The sequence below is a fragment of the Notolepis coatsorum genome (genome assembly GCF_963971535.1).
Source record: "Notolepis coatsorum genome assembly, chromosome: 7".
Taxonomy (NCBI): domain Eukaryota; kingdom Metazoa; phylum Chordata; class Actinopteri; order Aulopiformes; family Paralepididae; genus Notolepis; species Notolepis coatsorum.
In genome coordinates, this window is record NC_140171.1 from 45,254,571 (window position 1) to 45,270,747 (window position 16,177).

The 16,177-nt window shown below is 49.0% G+C and overlaps 1 protein-coding gene across 1 annotated transcript in view; it reads left to right on the forward strand.

The window, feature by feature from the left end:
• Positions 1-498: 498 nt before the first annotated feature.
• smarca4b (SWI/SNF related BAF chromatin remodeling complex subunit ATPase 4b) overlaps positions 499-16,177 on the forward strand; it is a gene marked incomplete at both ends in the record, with an annotated part of 119,881 nt that continues 104,202 nt past the window's right edge. Inside the window, 3 exons of the mRNA XM_084318838.1 lie at positions 499-714; positions 1,595-1,727; positions 3,442-4,014. Coding sequence (XP_084174964.1) covers positions 499-714; positions 1,595-1,727; positions 3,442-4,014 — 922 coding nt within the window. The remainder of the gene's footprint in view (positions 715-1,594; positions 1,728-3,441; positions 4,015-16,177) is intronic.

Genomic DNA, 16,177 nt, shown 5'->3' on the forward strand with positions numbered 1-16,177 from the left:
TATTCATCGAGACACCCTTTCATGTTGTGTATAAGGAATCGCTATGACATGGCTATACGTACATAATTAATTGCCTTGTCAAGTTCAGAATAGACCATGCAGCTGCAATTTCTTACGCAGCGGTTGCTGTGCGCATCGAGGAATTTGGTGCAGGAGACAGAAGATAAATCTGATAGGCGTTTGACAAAAGTAAACCCAATTTTATGCAAATATTGTACCTGCCCACTATTTAATTGAAATGCATATTGTATGGAGACAGATGGCATACTCCACTATTACTATTATTATCATCACTATGATAATGAAGGACTAGTGTCTCTAGACTCTAATAGACTCAATGTTTATTATGAAATGCCATTAATTTGAGTGCTCTATACAGATCATACTTATTTCTCTTTCTCTCACAGACTCACACACATAGAAGCCTCTCCCCCTTTTTAATCTCCCTCTCTCACTTCAGGTTGTTGCCTCCCATCCAACATCAGGGGATCCAGGGTGATGTCGACACCAGACCCTCCCATGGGAGGCACCCCTCGGCCTGGTCCTTCCCCCGGTCCGGGACCCTCTCCTGGGGCTATGCTTGGCCCCAGTCCTGGCCCTTCTCCAAGTTCCTCACACAGTATGATGGGTCCCAGCCCCGGACCTCCCTCCTCTGGACACTCCCAGCCAGGGCCTTCTGGGTACAGCCAGGACAGCATGCACCCCCTGCACAAAGTAAGGATGTGCACCACACTGTGGCACACACCCACCTACACCCCTATAGACCTCTCATTGGTAATTGATCATTCAAATGTAATCCGAAGGAGGAAATACAGTCAGACTTGGAGCCGTTGTTGCCAGACCCAGATCAAGAGATAATACCTGTTGCATGTCCACATACTGTATCCATTCCCTTCTTGCCCCAGTTTGAGAGGCTACACTCTGGTAGACGTTACAAGGTGCCTCTGGCAGCTAAGAACATCTCTAAGAAATCAATGTGCCATTCTCAATTGCCTCCTCAACTCCAGATGAACACTGATCGATCATGCATTTTTGGCACAATTATCAATTTAGGCCATCAGGACGGTCTGCCTCTGGTGTGCTTTCAATGTTTATTTAAAAAAAGAAAATTACGTCTTTGTGTTTTGAATGTTTACTGTGTGATTTAAGATAAGATATTCATTTATTGATCCCCTTGGGGAAATTCAGGACTTTATTCAGGAATTTATTGACATGTCTACCTATTTATTATCAGCCAAGTGAAGCGAATGACACTCTTTCACCTTGTGTGGACAATAAAGCTGTAATCTATTTGATTCTATATCTCATTTCACACGATTCATACAAATAACAGTGAATGAATGAAAACTTGCAGAATGGGTACAATACAGTACGGCTCAATACACACAATTGTTAAGGGGATGCAGACCAGAGAAAGACGTATGTCTTGTTTACATCAGGGTCCCCCATTTTCAATTCATCGTGAACAAATGGGAAACGTTGCATCCACCTGGTACCAATTGGTTGAGATACGAATGAGACCCATTGAGATACCAACTCATTAAACTGTAGTACCTGTGTATGACATGAATACTATTTTTTACTTTTCCCATAGCCCATGGAGGGTATGCATGAGAAGGGCATGAGTGAGGAGTCTCGATTTGGTCAGATGAAAGGTCTGTCCATGAGGCCCGGTGGGCACAGCGGCATGGGGCCCCCTCCCAGTCCACTGGACCAACACTCACAAGGTAGGCAGACTGCTTATGTACACACACACACACACACACACACACACACACACACACACACACACACACACACACACACACACACACACACACACACACACACACACACACACACACACACACACACACACAGTAATTACAATACTATTTCCAACATTGTGAAACCCAGTCACAGTATATAAATCTAACAGTACAGTATGTGGGCTGGTGACCTCTGTGCAGGTGTGGCAGGGCCCTCTACAATGTACTGTAGGACCGCAGGGCATCAAGTATTTCCATCAACCCCAGGCAAGGCAACCTAGGCAGTCACCACAGACATAGTGGTGCATTAGTTCTAAGTTGTGAAACAGAGTTATGTCTATACTGTATGTCTACTGTAGGTCTCAGAAATAATTGGTTGATAGGCCACTAACAAGGTGTGGGAATAATTCAGACATCCCAGCCCAACTGCGTGTAGCTTATTGACAGCGGAAGAGTGCAAGAATGTGACAATGTGACCATGTGACCGCGGCAGCGTGAGAGAGCGGCAGTGCGGAAATAGGCTGTCTATTGCCATTCTCTAAGACAAACTCTAACCTTAACCAGCTCCTTAACAGCGCCTAAACTTAACCCTTCTAACCTTAACCAACTCCGAAACAATGCCTAACCTTAACCTTAACCTTAACCATGCCTAACCTTAACCTTAACCATAGAAAGAATATTGCCATTCTCTAAGACAAACTCTAACCTTAACCAGCTCCTTAACAGCGCCTAAACTTAACCCTTCTAACCTTAACCAACTCCGAAACAATGCCTAACTTTTTTTTTTTTTTATCCGCTTTTTCTCCCATTTTTCTATATTTTTCTCCCATCCCAATTTCGTATCATCCAATTCAACCCTCCCCTGTCACAAACGCTGTTTCTTGCCTCCCACAAGCCGGCTGCAATGTGGACTAAGTCATACATAGCACAAGTCCCCTCCGGTACTTGAGGTAACAGCAGTCGCATCTTTTCACCTGCGCAGCTCGATCTCTCAGTGTCGAGGAGTAACGCGTGGGAGGCTCACGCTGCCCCCGACACTTCCTGATTCTACTGCGCAGGCGCACCAACCGACTTGTAGGAGTCGCTTGTTCACAACGCCCGATCCCCACCCTTCAGTTTCCCTCCCCGTAATACGGCCAATGTGTATTACTGCGGACGACCAGCTAAACTGAAAACAATGTGGAGAGCTGGATTCGAACACGCGAATCCTAGCGTCTCCACACTGGTGGCGAGTGCCTTGCCCACTACACCACCTAGCCGCCCCTAACAATGCCTAACCTTAACCTTAACCTTAACCATGCCTAACCTTAACCGGCGAAAGAATACACGTAAAAAAAAAAAAAAAAAATAAGGGATTCGAACTTGTAACCAACGGACCGCAGGACCGCAGCGCTGCCAGGTGAGCTTCGAATGAAAATCATCGGCGATTACGCCTACATAATGCCGCAAGCCGCGGGGCGTGTCGCAGCCAATCAGGGAAAACGCGGAAGCACTCGGGCGCACTCTTCCGCTGTCAATAAGCAATAAGCAGCCCAACTAGTCTTTGGTTGAAATCCCCAGATGATGAATTGCTTGTCGGCTGAGTGACACACTGTTGTGACTACAACCTCAGGACAGGTAATGATGGATGTACACCTAACGCATCCTGCTTCTCTCTATCTCTTTTGCTCTCTCTCGCTCGCTCTCCTACTAGGCTACCACTCCCCACTAGGTGGCTCTGATCAATCCAGCCCCGTTCCCTCAAATGGTCCTCCCTCCGGTTCCCTCATGCCTTCTTCCTCCTCCTCCTCCTCTTCTTCCTCTGGTGGCCCTGGCGCAGGCTCTACATCCTTAGAAGGTCCCAGTGCAGACCCACAGACCCTGGGTCCAAACAACCGGCCTGGCCCTCCAGGTAGCGCTGGGCCTGGCCCCAGCCCTGCCCCCAGCCTCGGACCCAACCTTACTTCTAACCTTGGATCCACTGGCCCCGGCCTTGGCGCTAGTGGGCCTGGTGGCCCTGGAGGCCACGGGGGTCCTACTCCCTTCAACCAGAACCAGCTCCACCAGCTCAGGGCCCAGATCATGGCCTATAAGATGCTGGCCCGTGGGCAGCCACTGCCAGACCACCTCCAGATGGCTGTACAGGGGAAGAGGCCCATGCCTGGGATGCAGCAGCAGCAACAACCCATGCCCAGTCTGGCTCCTGGTGCTGCACCTGGAGGGGGGGGACCAGGAGGACCAGTCCCCGTACCTGGGCCCCTGGCTTCAGGGTACAGCAGAGGTCACGGTGAGAGGGGAATAGGGGTGACATGATATGCAGCATCATTATGCAGCTTCCGTGTGAATGAATGAATGAATGAATGAATGAATGAATGAATGAATGAATGAATGAATGAATGAATGAATGAATGAATGAAAACTTTATTTAACAGATTGCAGAATGGGTACAATACAGTACGGCTCAATACATACAATTGTTAAGGGGATGCAGACCTGAGAAAGACGTTTGTCTTGTTTCCATCAGGGTCCCCCATTTTCAATTCATATAGACATTTATGACATACACAACATACATGACATTTATGGCATAGGGACATATAGGTATTTAGTACTGATACATTTGTGACATAAGCGGTATTCAAATATACAGTACTTGTTACAAAGGATCAGATTAAACCGAATATATATATTTATTGATTGATATATATTGCATAATATTTGTATATCGTTTGATATCCCTTGTATATTCCTTGTACATATACACGGAATATCCCTTTAGCTTAGTACAGACCATAATATTTCATTCTCCTATTGGACAGCGGTCCACAGGCGCCAAGGCCATGCCTCCAAAGTCAGGTTCAAAGTCACCGCCGGGGACATGCCTGGACATGAATGGTATTGCGCAAGGATATGAGACAGGAATAAAGCTGGTACTAGTTTATTCATCTAAGCGTATAAATACGGCGCAGGTGAATACAGAAGTATGTTACCCAATAAGTTGAAGCCTCACCCACGATACTACGTGCGGTGAAGTATGGCCTGTTTGGCCCCAAATAGAGCATTGAGACCGCGTGCGAATTAATAACTGAAGTGTCAGAGTTTGGCGCTATACCGTCGAGTGCGACATATTCTATTAAGTCAGTAATAGTCTAATTGTGTATAGTGTATCGTGCGGCTAAAGTTATACAGTGACCAGCATCGCCAACGTTTTCCTTGTATCAGCTAGAGTGCTTATCCAGGCTGGGCTGCTTTCATGGCGCTTTCACCCGAGGAGCCCTAGACGAGGACCGTGTGGACATGTACACTGGATTATCTACCCGACGACTGCATAGCCCTTTACGGCTGGATTATATTTGCTTTTGGTCCTGTGATTAATGGAGCGGAGAATCGCCGACGCCCACACGTGTGTGGGATTTACCCTGTGAGGAGCCACGTCGAGTCTGCCCCTCAGAAGCCTGAGGCAGGCTAGCTTTCTTCCCTGTGGAGCTACAGGCTACGGAGAACAGCTGTATTCGTCTGTGGATCAAGATCTTATTGCACCGTCTCCCGTACTCGGAGTCTCCTTATCATCGTTGACCCAGACTCTATTACCGACAGATCCTCTACCCTTGCTGGCTTACAACCGGGGGGACCCTTCCAGTATCTCCCGCTATATTACTAGTGTACCATAGATATAATTCCCTAAGACAGGGCTGTACGTTAACTTTTTTTGCACATAGCACTGGTGCTACAGAGGTTGATAGTTTTGTAGCACAGGCCAAAATCTTGTAGCACAAGTATAAAACGTGTTATATTTGTAACAGTCACAAATGTGCCTATTGTATTTGTGTTATTTAGTTGCAGTGCCATGTTTGGCTGTCATTTAGTATATCGCCATGTGTTATTATTACTATAATAGTAATACTCTCATATGCTATTTTCAATTAATATCATAAACAACATAAGGAATATTAGCATAATTTTGAGTGGACTGAAGGAATGAGTCAGCGTTAATAGTTTTAAATGCAAATAATTTATTGAAACATAGAAGTGGGGTCGGTTGGGACACACACACACAATGGGGGACCCTGATGTAAACAAGACAAACGTCTTTCTCTGGTCTGCATCCCCTTAACAATTGTGTGTATTGAGCCGTACTGTACTGTACCCATTCTGCAATCTGTTAAATAAAGTTTACATTCATTCATTCACACACACTGTTTCAACTCACCACCCCTGCATCATATTGTAGTCTAGTCTTCAAACTTCCACTCCTCTCGAAATTTTTTATATTTGAATATCAACATTATCTGTCCATCCTCAGTTTACTATAATATACTCCTGTCCTGAGTCCTGACTAGTGACTTCATCGTCTTTCCAAACGCACGCACGCACACACACACACAGGGAAGGGGAGAGAGTGCCCCCCATTTCCCTTTCCACACTGTGTCTGCTGGCTCTGCCTGATCAGGATTAGCTTGTTAGCTTGCTAACGTTGTAGTGATTGTAATGGTACATAAACGTTAATCTCGGGCGATGTGCGCATAAAGGAATGGCGACGGTGCAAAGCATGTAGATGCATTTGACCCGTTGCGAGAAGAAAAAAAACACACCGGACTTATTTCGGGACGTGTAGGCGCACTGCTGTGTGCGCACCAACACGCTGCTCTGCTTGCAAGCACGGATAGGGCGAATATGACTCGTCGAGTTGTCACAGAGTTTTTTCAAAATAATATAGTATCATATGCACCTGAATGTTGCTAGCTGTCGATCCTAGTTATTATAGCTGGAGCTGCGCGTGGGCAGAAATGAGACCCGCTACAGGATTTTCAAAATAAGAGTATCTATATGAACCGAATCCCTATCGCACCAGTGCTAGTGAAGTAAATCCATCCATCGCACAGACAGCTGTTGCTGTAGCACGTGCGAGATATATGTCGCACTGTACACCCCTGCCCTAAGATTCAGGTTGTATAATTACCTCCTGCGTAACCAGAGAATGGACATTCGTTATTGATTTGCCTACGCACATTCCTTTGCCTTATAAGCGCATTCAAAGTCAAATAGAGAAGTATATTATGTACCTTTTGCTGCAATAAATACTTAATTACAACTTTGTGTGGAACCGATTTCATTGTGGGAAGTGTTCATCATTATATATATCATGTACTGTATGGCCAGTAATTAAAGTGCATAAGACGGTAGTGGTTTAATGATACCATACTTATCAATACAGTCAGGGAATTGTACCCCTCAGTTAAAATTGGTCCTTCGAGCCGGAGGGTAACTAGCGTAATATTAATATAGTGGTATTAATATTGACATGGCCAATGATGAACACTCCACAAAACGGTTCTCCTAAAATAGATCGCCCGCAGCGTAGACGGCAGACACCTCAGTACTTAGAGGATTACGTTGCCAATATACTACCTAGCTTTCTACAGACGGTAAACGCGGAAAAAGTAGATAGTAAAATTATGTCCGACCCTATCGACCAGGCTACCCCGCCTATAGAGGCCCTAGTGGGTTCTAACGTAACTGACCAAGCTCACGGAGGGGACCAGGAGGGACCTGACATGACTTTACCCCCCGCCAAGACCGAAGAAGTAGTCCCCGGAGAGCTCCAGGATAAAGACAGCCCTCCAGGGATGGAACTCGACCCACGACCAGAAGAGGCGAGCACCCCGGAGATAGATCTCCTCGACTCGCCACAGGAGAACGGATCTCCAACGAGTACTACCAGGAGCGGATCACCTCAACCAGCGTCTTCCCCCAGCGAGGCGGACAAGATGCTGGCACAGGCCTTCCTCGCCAGCCTGGCAGCCTCAACAGAGCGCGATCGACTCCAAGCACAGACGCTTAGTGAGCGCGAACATTCTTCCATGGAAAGAGAACGCCTTCAAGCGCAGCAACGGAGCGACGAAGATCGTACACGTCTAGAGATTAGACGCCTTCAGACGGAAGAGAATATGGGAAGGGACCGGGCCGAAGCCCAGCGCGCCGCCGCCGAAGCCCAGCGCGCCTCTGCCGGTGCCCAAAGAGAAGCAGAGCGCGACCTCGCTCTCACCAAGCGCGAAGCCGAGCGCGACCGATTACAAGCGCAGATAATGGAGCAGCTGATCACCAGGGCAACACCCCCTCCCTCCGCACGGGGCTCCAGGGCCTCGTCAAGACAAGGATCAAGCGACCCTGAGCCCGACCACCAGAGAGAGCCTATACCCCCCTCCGAACCCCTTCCCCGTCCGGTCCAAGTGAGACCCAGCTACAAGGAAGAAACGGTCTACACCGCGGAGAGGCTAAATAGACGACTACAGGATCTAGATGACCTGCCAGAGGAAGAAGAAGAGGGAGAGGAGGAGAGTCAAGCCCAACAGCAGCACAGTACTCCACAGGACCAGGAGGTCCAGTACAGCCCAGGCTTTACCCTAGAGTTGTTCCGATACCGATACCAGTATCGGAAATGCCGCCGATACTGCCTAAAATGCTGGTATCGGTATCGGCGAGTACACGTAAATTCTAGCCTCCGATCCCATGATGTAATTTATCTCCTGCCGAGTCCTGCGGAGAGTGAGGATTATAAAATGAACATGTTTTAAAGTGTGATGCTGTGTCATTTTAACAGCAGATACACTTTCTTAAATTCCATTGTCCCCGACAGTGCGGTGTGACGGGGAGCTCGGACGGGATGTGTTTTGCTGGTGTTATGATAGCATTAGCTGGAAAGATAGCTAGTTGGAACAACATCCGCTTTAACGTTACATCAAATCAGATGATCGCCTGTCCTTTCTCCAGGACCTAACACTGTCCGTGACCGTCTATCAACAATAATGCACCCACGGTGAATTGTATTTAAGTTAAGTAGCTACTGACTAGCGTTAGCTGACTATTACTAACGTTATCAAATGTCAATGCGGGAAGACGAGCTAGGTCAGTTAGCTTAGCTTGATAACGTTACCGTGTCTAAAGTTGGTGCTATTTATAATCCAGCAATAATGGCTGCAGACCTGCAAGCAAAGTACAGCAAGTGCCAAAGGATAAGAGTCTGAGGCGGAGTTTCAAAAGAGAATGTTGAATATTTATTTTGCATCAAAAATCACAACATGAACATTCTATCTGCCACTAGCTTACAGACTGAATAGGGTATATCTGCAGAGCCACGGAGTAGCGAGTGCAACACCGTTTAATGTCCGTGTGGATCATTGGAGTAGGGTATATCTGCAGTGCTGCAGCCCATACTCATTGATTAATGATACTAATACAAATCTATACAATCACCTGTTGTTGAATAAATACCATTACTTTCCAGTTATTACTAAAAACAGTATAACAGTATCTGTAAAAAAAAAAAAAAAAAAAAAAACGTATTTATATAATTTTTTATTTTTTTTGTATGCACTGGTATCGGATAAATATCGGTATCGGCCGATACCCAAAGCTTAGGTATCGGAATCGGATCGGAAAGGGAAAAATGGTATCGGAACATCTCTACTTTACCCCCGCGGCTCTGCGCTACAGACCCCCGACTCAATTCACGGGTGAGCTTGACGCACGACCAGCCCTGAGGAACAGCACCTGGGTACGCGGGCCATGGTATCCAGCAGGTACCAGCCCACCAAGAGGCGTAAGAGGAGACTCGCCTAGGAGGCCTCTCTTCCAACGCTCACCGATGTGCCAGCCATCCATGGCATCATACATTGGCACACCGACGTTCCCGGACTTCACACACGAGAACAGAGCACAGTACACAGAGCTACGAATGTGCTTAGAGACAATTATGTCCGATGTAGCTGATGAACCGTACAAATATGCTATCCTACTGAAGCACCTCAAGGTGCCCCGAGCGCACAATATAGCGCTGGCCTATGCCACCTCTACTACCCCATACACCGCGGCTCTAGCAGCACTCGACCAAAGATATGGACGCATATGGGACTACGTAATACAAGAGATAAGGCATATTGACCGCCTACCCCCAGCCACAGACAATCGCTCACTAGATGACCTGTCTATCAAGGTACAATCCCTGGTAGGGATGCTGGGGGCGCAAAGAGAAAAGGGTATGCACGAACTGTACGCAAACTCTAATGTCGAGAGGATTTTAGAGAAGCTTCCGCCCGCCCGACAAGAGCGCTTCAGGCGGCAAAGAGACCACCGTGATCCTAACGGTCCCGAGCCATCCCTCCTAGACCTAGCCGACTTCCTGGCGAGAGAAGTCAACAGCCTATGGTTGGATACGTTCATGCGGAGCACACCAAGCTCCAGAGAGGGACCTAGGAGAGCAAACGATGGCCGCAGATTGGTGACCGTCATGCACCAATCAGAATCAGTACCGAGCAGCAAGAACCACAGTACCCCCTCGATGAAAGAGAAGTGGAAGATGGTGTGCCCGTACTGCGAATATGAACACTGGCTGTCACAATGTGACACGTTCAAGAAGATGACCACCGACGAGGTGAGTCAATGGATAAAGGCCAACCGACGCTGTTACCGATGTGCGCGCAGTCACATGGCAGCCGATTGCCGCTTAAAGAAGAGGTGTAGTCGGTGTGACGGAGCCCACTTAGACGTCCTACACGACAGTAACAGAAGAAAGCCTGCACCCTCAAGCAGCACAAAGGCAAGTGTTATGTACATTGACCCCGCCAGCAGCGGGGGCGCCCGGGTGCTCTTAAAGGTGGTCCGCGTAACATTGAGTTACCAAGACAAGGTCATGGACACTTACGCCGTCCTTGACGACGGGTCAGAGAAGACCCTTCTCCTCGCGTCCACTGCGGCCCAGCTGGGGCTGCGGGGGAGCGAAAACCAGATGACGATTCGGACAATAAGAAGAGATCTAAAGACGATAAAGGGCGAGAATGTCTCCTTCACTATCGCAGCAAGCGGGCAGCCAGAGATACGGTATAGGATTACTAACGCTTTCACCAGCCAAGAAATAGGCCTGTCGCAGTACACCTACCCCATCGCCAAGCTGATGGATAAATATGTGCACCTGCGTCAACTACCTATACCGCTCATAGACGGTGCCACCCCGACCCTGCTGATAGGCTCCGACCATGCAGACCTCATCGTCCCGATGGACCGGGTCCACACAGGGCCCAGAGGCTGTCCTGCAGCAGTCGAGACCCGCCTAGGATGGACACTACAAGGCCCCCTCGCTAGGTCCCTTAACCGAACAGCAGCCACTAGCTGCCTCCACTCCAGAGTGACAGAAGAAGACACCACCCTCCTACAGCATGTCGAGAGGCTATGGACACTAGAGACAATGCCCTTTAAGAACGAAAAGAAAGACATTCGTTCCAAGGAAGACATTTACGCTATAGCCCTCCTCGAGCAGGGGACAAAGAGAGTCAAAGTCAACGGAGTGATGAGATACGCAACTCCACTCCTGAGGCGAGAGGGTATGCCTACCTTCCACGCCCCAAAAGAAGCGACGGAGCGGTATCTATTGAACACAGAGCGGCGCCTAGCCAGAGACCCCGCTCAAGAGACTGTGTACCGCGCTGAGATTAACAAGCTAAAATATAAAGAAAATTGACATTAAAGAGGCCGATCAGACGACGAATCATGGTACGTGCCGCACCACAAAGTCCACCACAACGGCAAGGATCATATTGTGTTCAACTGCAGCTACCAGATCGGATCACAAAATCTGAATAAAGAGCTCTTGCCCGGCCCAACACTAGGCCCCTCTCTACTAGGCGTGTTACTACGTTTCCGCCAAGACAAGGTGGCCATCAGCGGCGACATCAAAGGGATGTTCCTGCAGGTGAGACTAGTGGAGGAGGACAAGCCCCTGCTGCGGTTCCTATGGAGAGAGAGGATCGGGGACGAGCAACCAGCCATCTATCAATGGGAAGTCCTCCCTTTCGGAACCACATGCAGCCCATGCTGTGCTACGTTTGCACTGCAAAAACACGTCGCAGAGGACCCAGCAGCCGATGAAGAGGTCCGACAAAGTGTAGGAAATAGTTTCTACGTGGACAACTGTCTGCAAAGCGTCTCGACGCCAGAAGAAGCCGAGGCCCTTCTACTCAAGCTCCGCGCCTCCCTGATCAAAGGCGGCTTTGATCTCAGGCAGTGGGCCAGCAGCGACCCGCAAGTATTGCGCAGCCTCTCCCCCGAGGACAAGGCAGCAAGCAGCGAGACCTGGATGGCGACCATCCCAGGAGAAGCCCAAGAAATGACATTAGGACTAGTCTGGCGCTTCAAAACAGACTCGCTCCATTATAAACACACACCCCTGACCAAGGAGCAGGGAAGGTCGACTGCACTACCGACCACCAGACGGAGTGTATACAGAACACTCGCCAGACAATATGACCCGTTGGGATGTATTCTACCTTACACCACCAGGGCAAAGATGATTGTAAGAGCGTTATGGGACAAGGACCAGGGCTGGGACGACCCCATACCCGAGCACCTTGCATCCACATGGAGAGAGTGGGAGACAGAACTCAGCTCACTCCCAGGTGTCAACATACGCTGCAGCTACTTCCCACCCACAGTGAGGCCGGAGACGTGCCAGATGGACCTGCACGTCTTCAGCGACGCCTCCGAAGTAGCCTACGGTTCGGTGGCCTACTTGCGTGCCCGAGAGGAGGGAGGAGAAATACATACTGCCTTCATCCTGGCTCGCTCAAGAATAGCCCCACGCAAGCAACAATCTATCCCGCGTCTAGAGCTCTGCGCAGCCCTAGCAGGAGCGCAACTCGCTACGTTGATCCAACGTGAACTCACCATCCCGGTGCAAAGAACAATCTTGTGGTCAGACTCCACGACAGTACTCACATGGATCCGGTCTGATTCGTGCAGATACAAGGTCTTCGTGGGAGTCAGAGTCACAGAGATTCAAGATTTAACAGAAGTAGCAAGCTGGAGGTATGTGGACACAAAACACAATCCAGCTGACGTCATCACCCGGGGAATGTCCCTGGATGACCTCACCCGTCACAACCTATACAGTGACGGGCCAGAGTTCCTCAAGCTCCCGGAAGAAGAGTGGCCTACACCCACCCCACGGGCAGCGAGTAAAGAGGAGGCCGAGAACAAGAAATCTATGTTCTGTGGATTGACCACACGTCTCCACAGACCCCGACATAGACGATTGCCTCACCCTAGAGAGTGCGCAGCTAAAGACATTCCTGTGGCACCACCCAGAGGTTCAGCTCACTACTGACATTACTGCAGCTGACTACGAAGAAGCAGAACTTCTTCTCCTACAACGAGCCCAGAGAGACTCGTTTCTCGATGAGCTAGACTATCTACAGGGAGCCAAGCCCGTCCCATCAGACAGCAGATTGCTCCACCTAGCCCCAGAGAGCGACGCCCATGGTCTCATCAGAGTGGGTGGTCGTCTGCGGAGAGCTCCAGACTTACCGGATGACGTCAAGTACCCGATAGTCTTAAACAGCCGACACAAGGTCACAGAGCTGATCATAAAGAAATACGACGAGGATGTGCATCACGCCGGGGCAGAGAGAGTCTTCGCGGAGATCAGACGTCGTTATTGGATACTGCAAGGGAGAGAAGCAGTGCGGCGCTTCCAGCGAACCTGTCTAGACTGTCGTAAATGGCGAGCGCAGCCCAGTATACCCCGGATGGCTGACCTACCTCCCTGTCGCCTCCGACTCGGCGACAAGCCTTTTCACTCCACCGGTATGGACTGTTTCGGCCCGCTGTATGTAAAGAAAGGAAGAGGAACCGAGAAGCGGTGGGGTATTGTATTCAAATGCATGACCACCCGAGCGATGCATATAGAACTCCTTCCAACCATGAGCACAGACTCATTCCTTATGGCCTTCCGAAGATTCACATCGCGGAAAGGCAAACCGTCTATATTAATGTCTGATCACGGGACAAACTTCAAAGGCGGAGAAAGAGAGCTGAGAGAGAGCTTCCAAGCTATGGGCCCAGAACTTAAGACCCACCTCGCTCCATCCCAGATTGACTTCCAGTTTAATCCCCCGAATGCACCTCACTTCGGTGGAACTTGGGAACGAGAAGTACGTTCAATAAAGACAGCCCTGTACGCCGTGCTTGGGGCCCAGACCGTGGCGGAAGAAGTCCTAATGACAGTCCTCACGGAGATCGAGGGAGTATTGAACTCAAAGCCCCTCGGTTACGTCTCAAGTGATGTAGCAGATGTCGACCCAGTCACCCCCAACACACTCTTGATGGGGCGGCTGGACCCCGCGCTACCACAGACAATGTACAGGCCTGAAGAAGCGAACGGCCGAAGAATGTGGAGGTACAGTCAAGTATTGGCTGACAAGTTTTGGAACAGCTTCCTACTCCACTATCTACCGTCTCTACAGACCCGCCAGAAATGGGTGAAAGAGAGAGACAATTTGACAGAAGGAACAGTCGTCATGATTATCGACCAGTCACTACCCCGAGCTATGTGGCCGGCTGGCCGCGTAAGCAAAGTGATCACCGGTGCCGACGGAAAGGTCCGAGCAGCCGAAGTGCTCGTCCAAGGGCGGATCTACACCCGACCCGTGGCGAGGCTAATAGAGTTGCCAAGGCTCCCCGAGACTATTGATGACGACCATGACCCCATGACTTTGTGAACTGCCCTACCCCCTCACAACAGACATTGAGTAGTGGCAGGCATGCGTTGTTCATGGGACGGGGTAGCACGGTGTGCAAGCTCACTCGCTATTTGCATATCAATAGCGCCGGTCGTCAGGTGTGTTAAATACGTTCTCAGACACATTCACACCTAACTTGTTGTGAAGACGTGTTACATTCCATTCGTAGACGCAATTAGGCACCGTCTTTACTCTGTGCCCAAGCGAGGGGACATTAAATGCGCATTCGCGGGAGCGCGCGCACGCGCCGGGAGCGCGCGTGCACGTGGTGCGTGTCACCCCAGATGATTTCAATAACGCACCACTGAGTAGTGGACAGTGCGGTTAATCTGTCTCTGTTTAGCTAATTAGGTGGGACTAATTAGGAGGCGGCTGTTACAAAGGATCAGATTAAACCGAATATATATATTTATTGATTGATATATATTGCATAATATTTGTATATCGTTTGATATCCCTTGTATATTCCTTGTACATATACACGGAATATCCCTTTAGCCTAGTACAGACCATAATATTTCATTCTCCTATTGGACAGCGGTCCACAGGCGCCAAGGCCATGCCTCCAAAGTCAGGTTCAAAGTCACCGCCGGGGACATGCCTGGACATGAATGGTATTGCGCAAGGATATGAGACAGGAATAAAGCTGGTACTAGTTTATTCATCTAAGCGTATAAATACGGCGCAGGTGAATACAGAAGTATGTTACCCAATAAGTTGAAGCCTCACCCACGATACTACGTGTGGTGAAGTATGGCCTGTTTGGCCCCAAATAGAGCATTGAGACCGCGTGCGAATTAATAACTGAAGTGTCAGAGTTTGGCGCTATACCGTCGAGTGCGACATATTCTATTAAGTCAGTAATAGTCTAATTGTGTATAGTGTATCGTGCGGCTAAAGTTATACAGTGACCAGCATCGCCAACGTTTTCCTCGTATCAGCTAGAGTGCTTATCCAGGCTGGGCTGCTTTCATGGCGCTTTCACCCGAGGAGCCCTAGACGAGGACCGTGTGGACATGTACACTGGATTATCTACCCGACGACTGCATAGCCCTTTACGGCTGGATTATATTTGCTTTTGGTCCTGTGATTAATGGAGCGGAGAATCGCCGACGCCCACACGTGTGTGGGATTTACCCTGTGAGGAGCCACGTCGAGTCTGCCCCTCAGAAGCCTGAGGCAGGCTAGCTTTCTTCCCTGTGGAGCTACAGGCTACGGAGAACAGCTGTATTCGTCTGTGGATCAAGATCTTATTGCACCGTCTCCCGTACTCGGAGTCTCCTTATCATCGTTGACCCAGACTCTATTACCGACAGATCCTCTACCCTTGCTGGCTTACAACCGGGGGGACCCTTCAAGTATCTCCCGCTATATTACTAGTGTACCATAGATATAATTCCCTAAGATTCAGGTTGTATAATTACCTCCTGCGTAACCAGAGAATGGACATTCGTTATTGATTTGCCTACGCACATTCCTTTGCCTTATAAGCGCATTCAAAGTGAAATAGAGAAGTATATTATGTACCTTTTGCTGCAATAAATACTTAATTACAACTTTGTGTGGAACCGATTTCATTGTGGGAAGTGTTCATCATTATATATATATATCATGTACTGTATGGCCAGTAATTAAAGTGCATAAGACGGTAGTGGTTTAATGATACCATACTTATCAATACAGTCAGGGAATTGTACCCCTCAGTTACAGTACTGTTACCCCTAGATCCTGACAGAGTATATACATATGATGGGGAGCGGACTGTACATTAGGAGGGGGTGGGTGGGTGGGAGGGAAATATACATATGGCGGGGAGGGAATATATACATGCAGTGGGGAGGAGACTGTCTATTAGGAGGTGGTGGGGGTTTTGGGCATTTA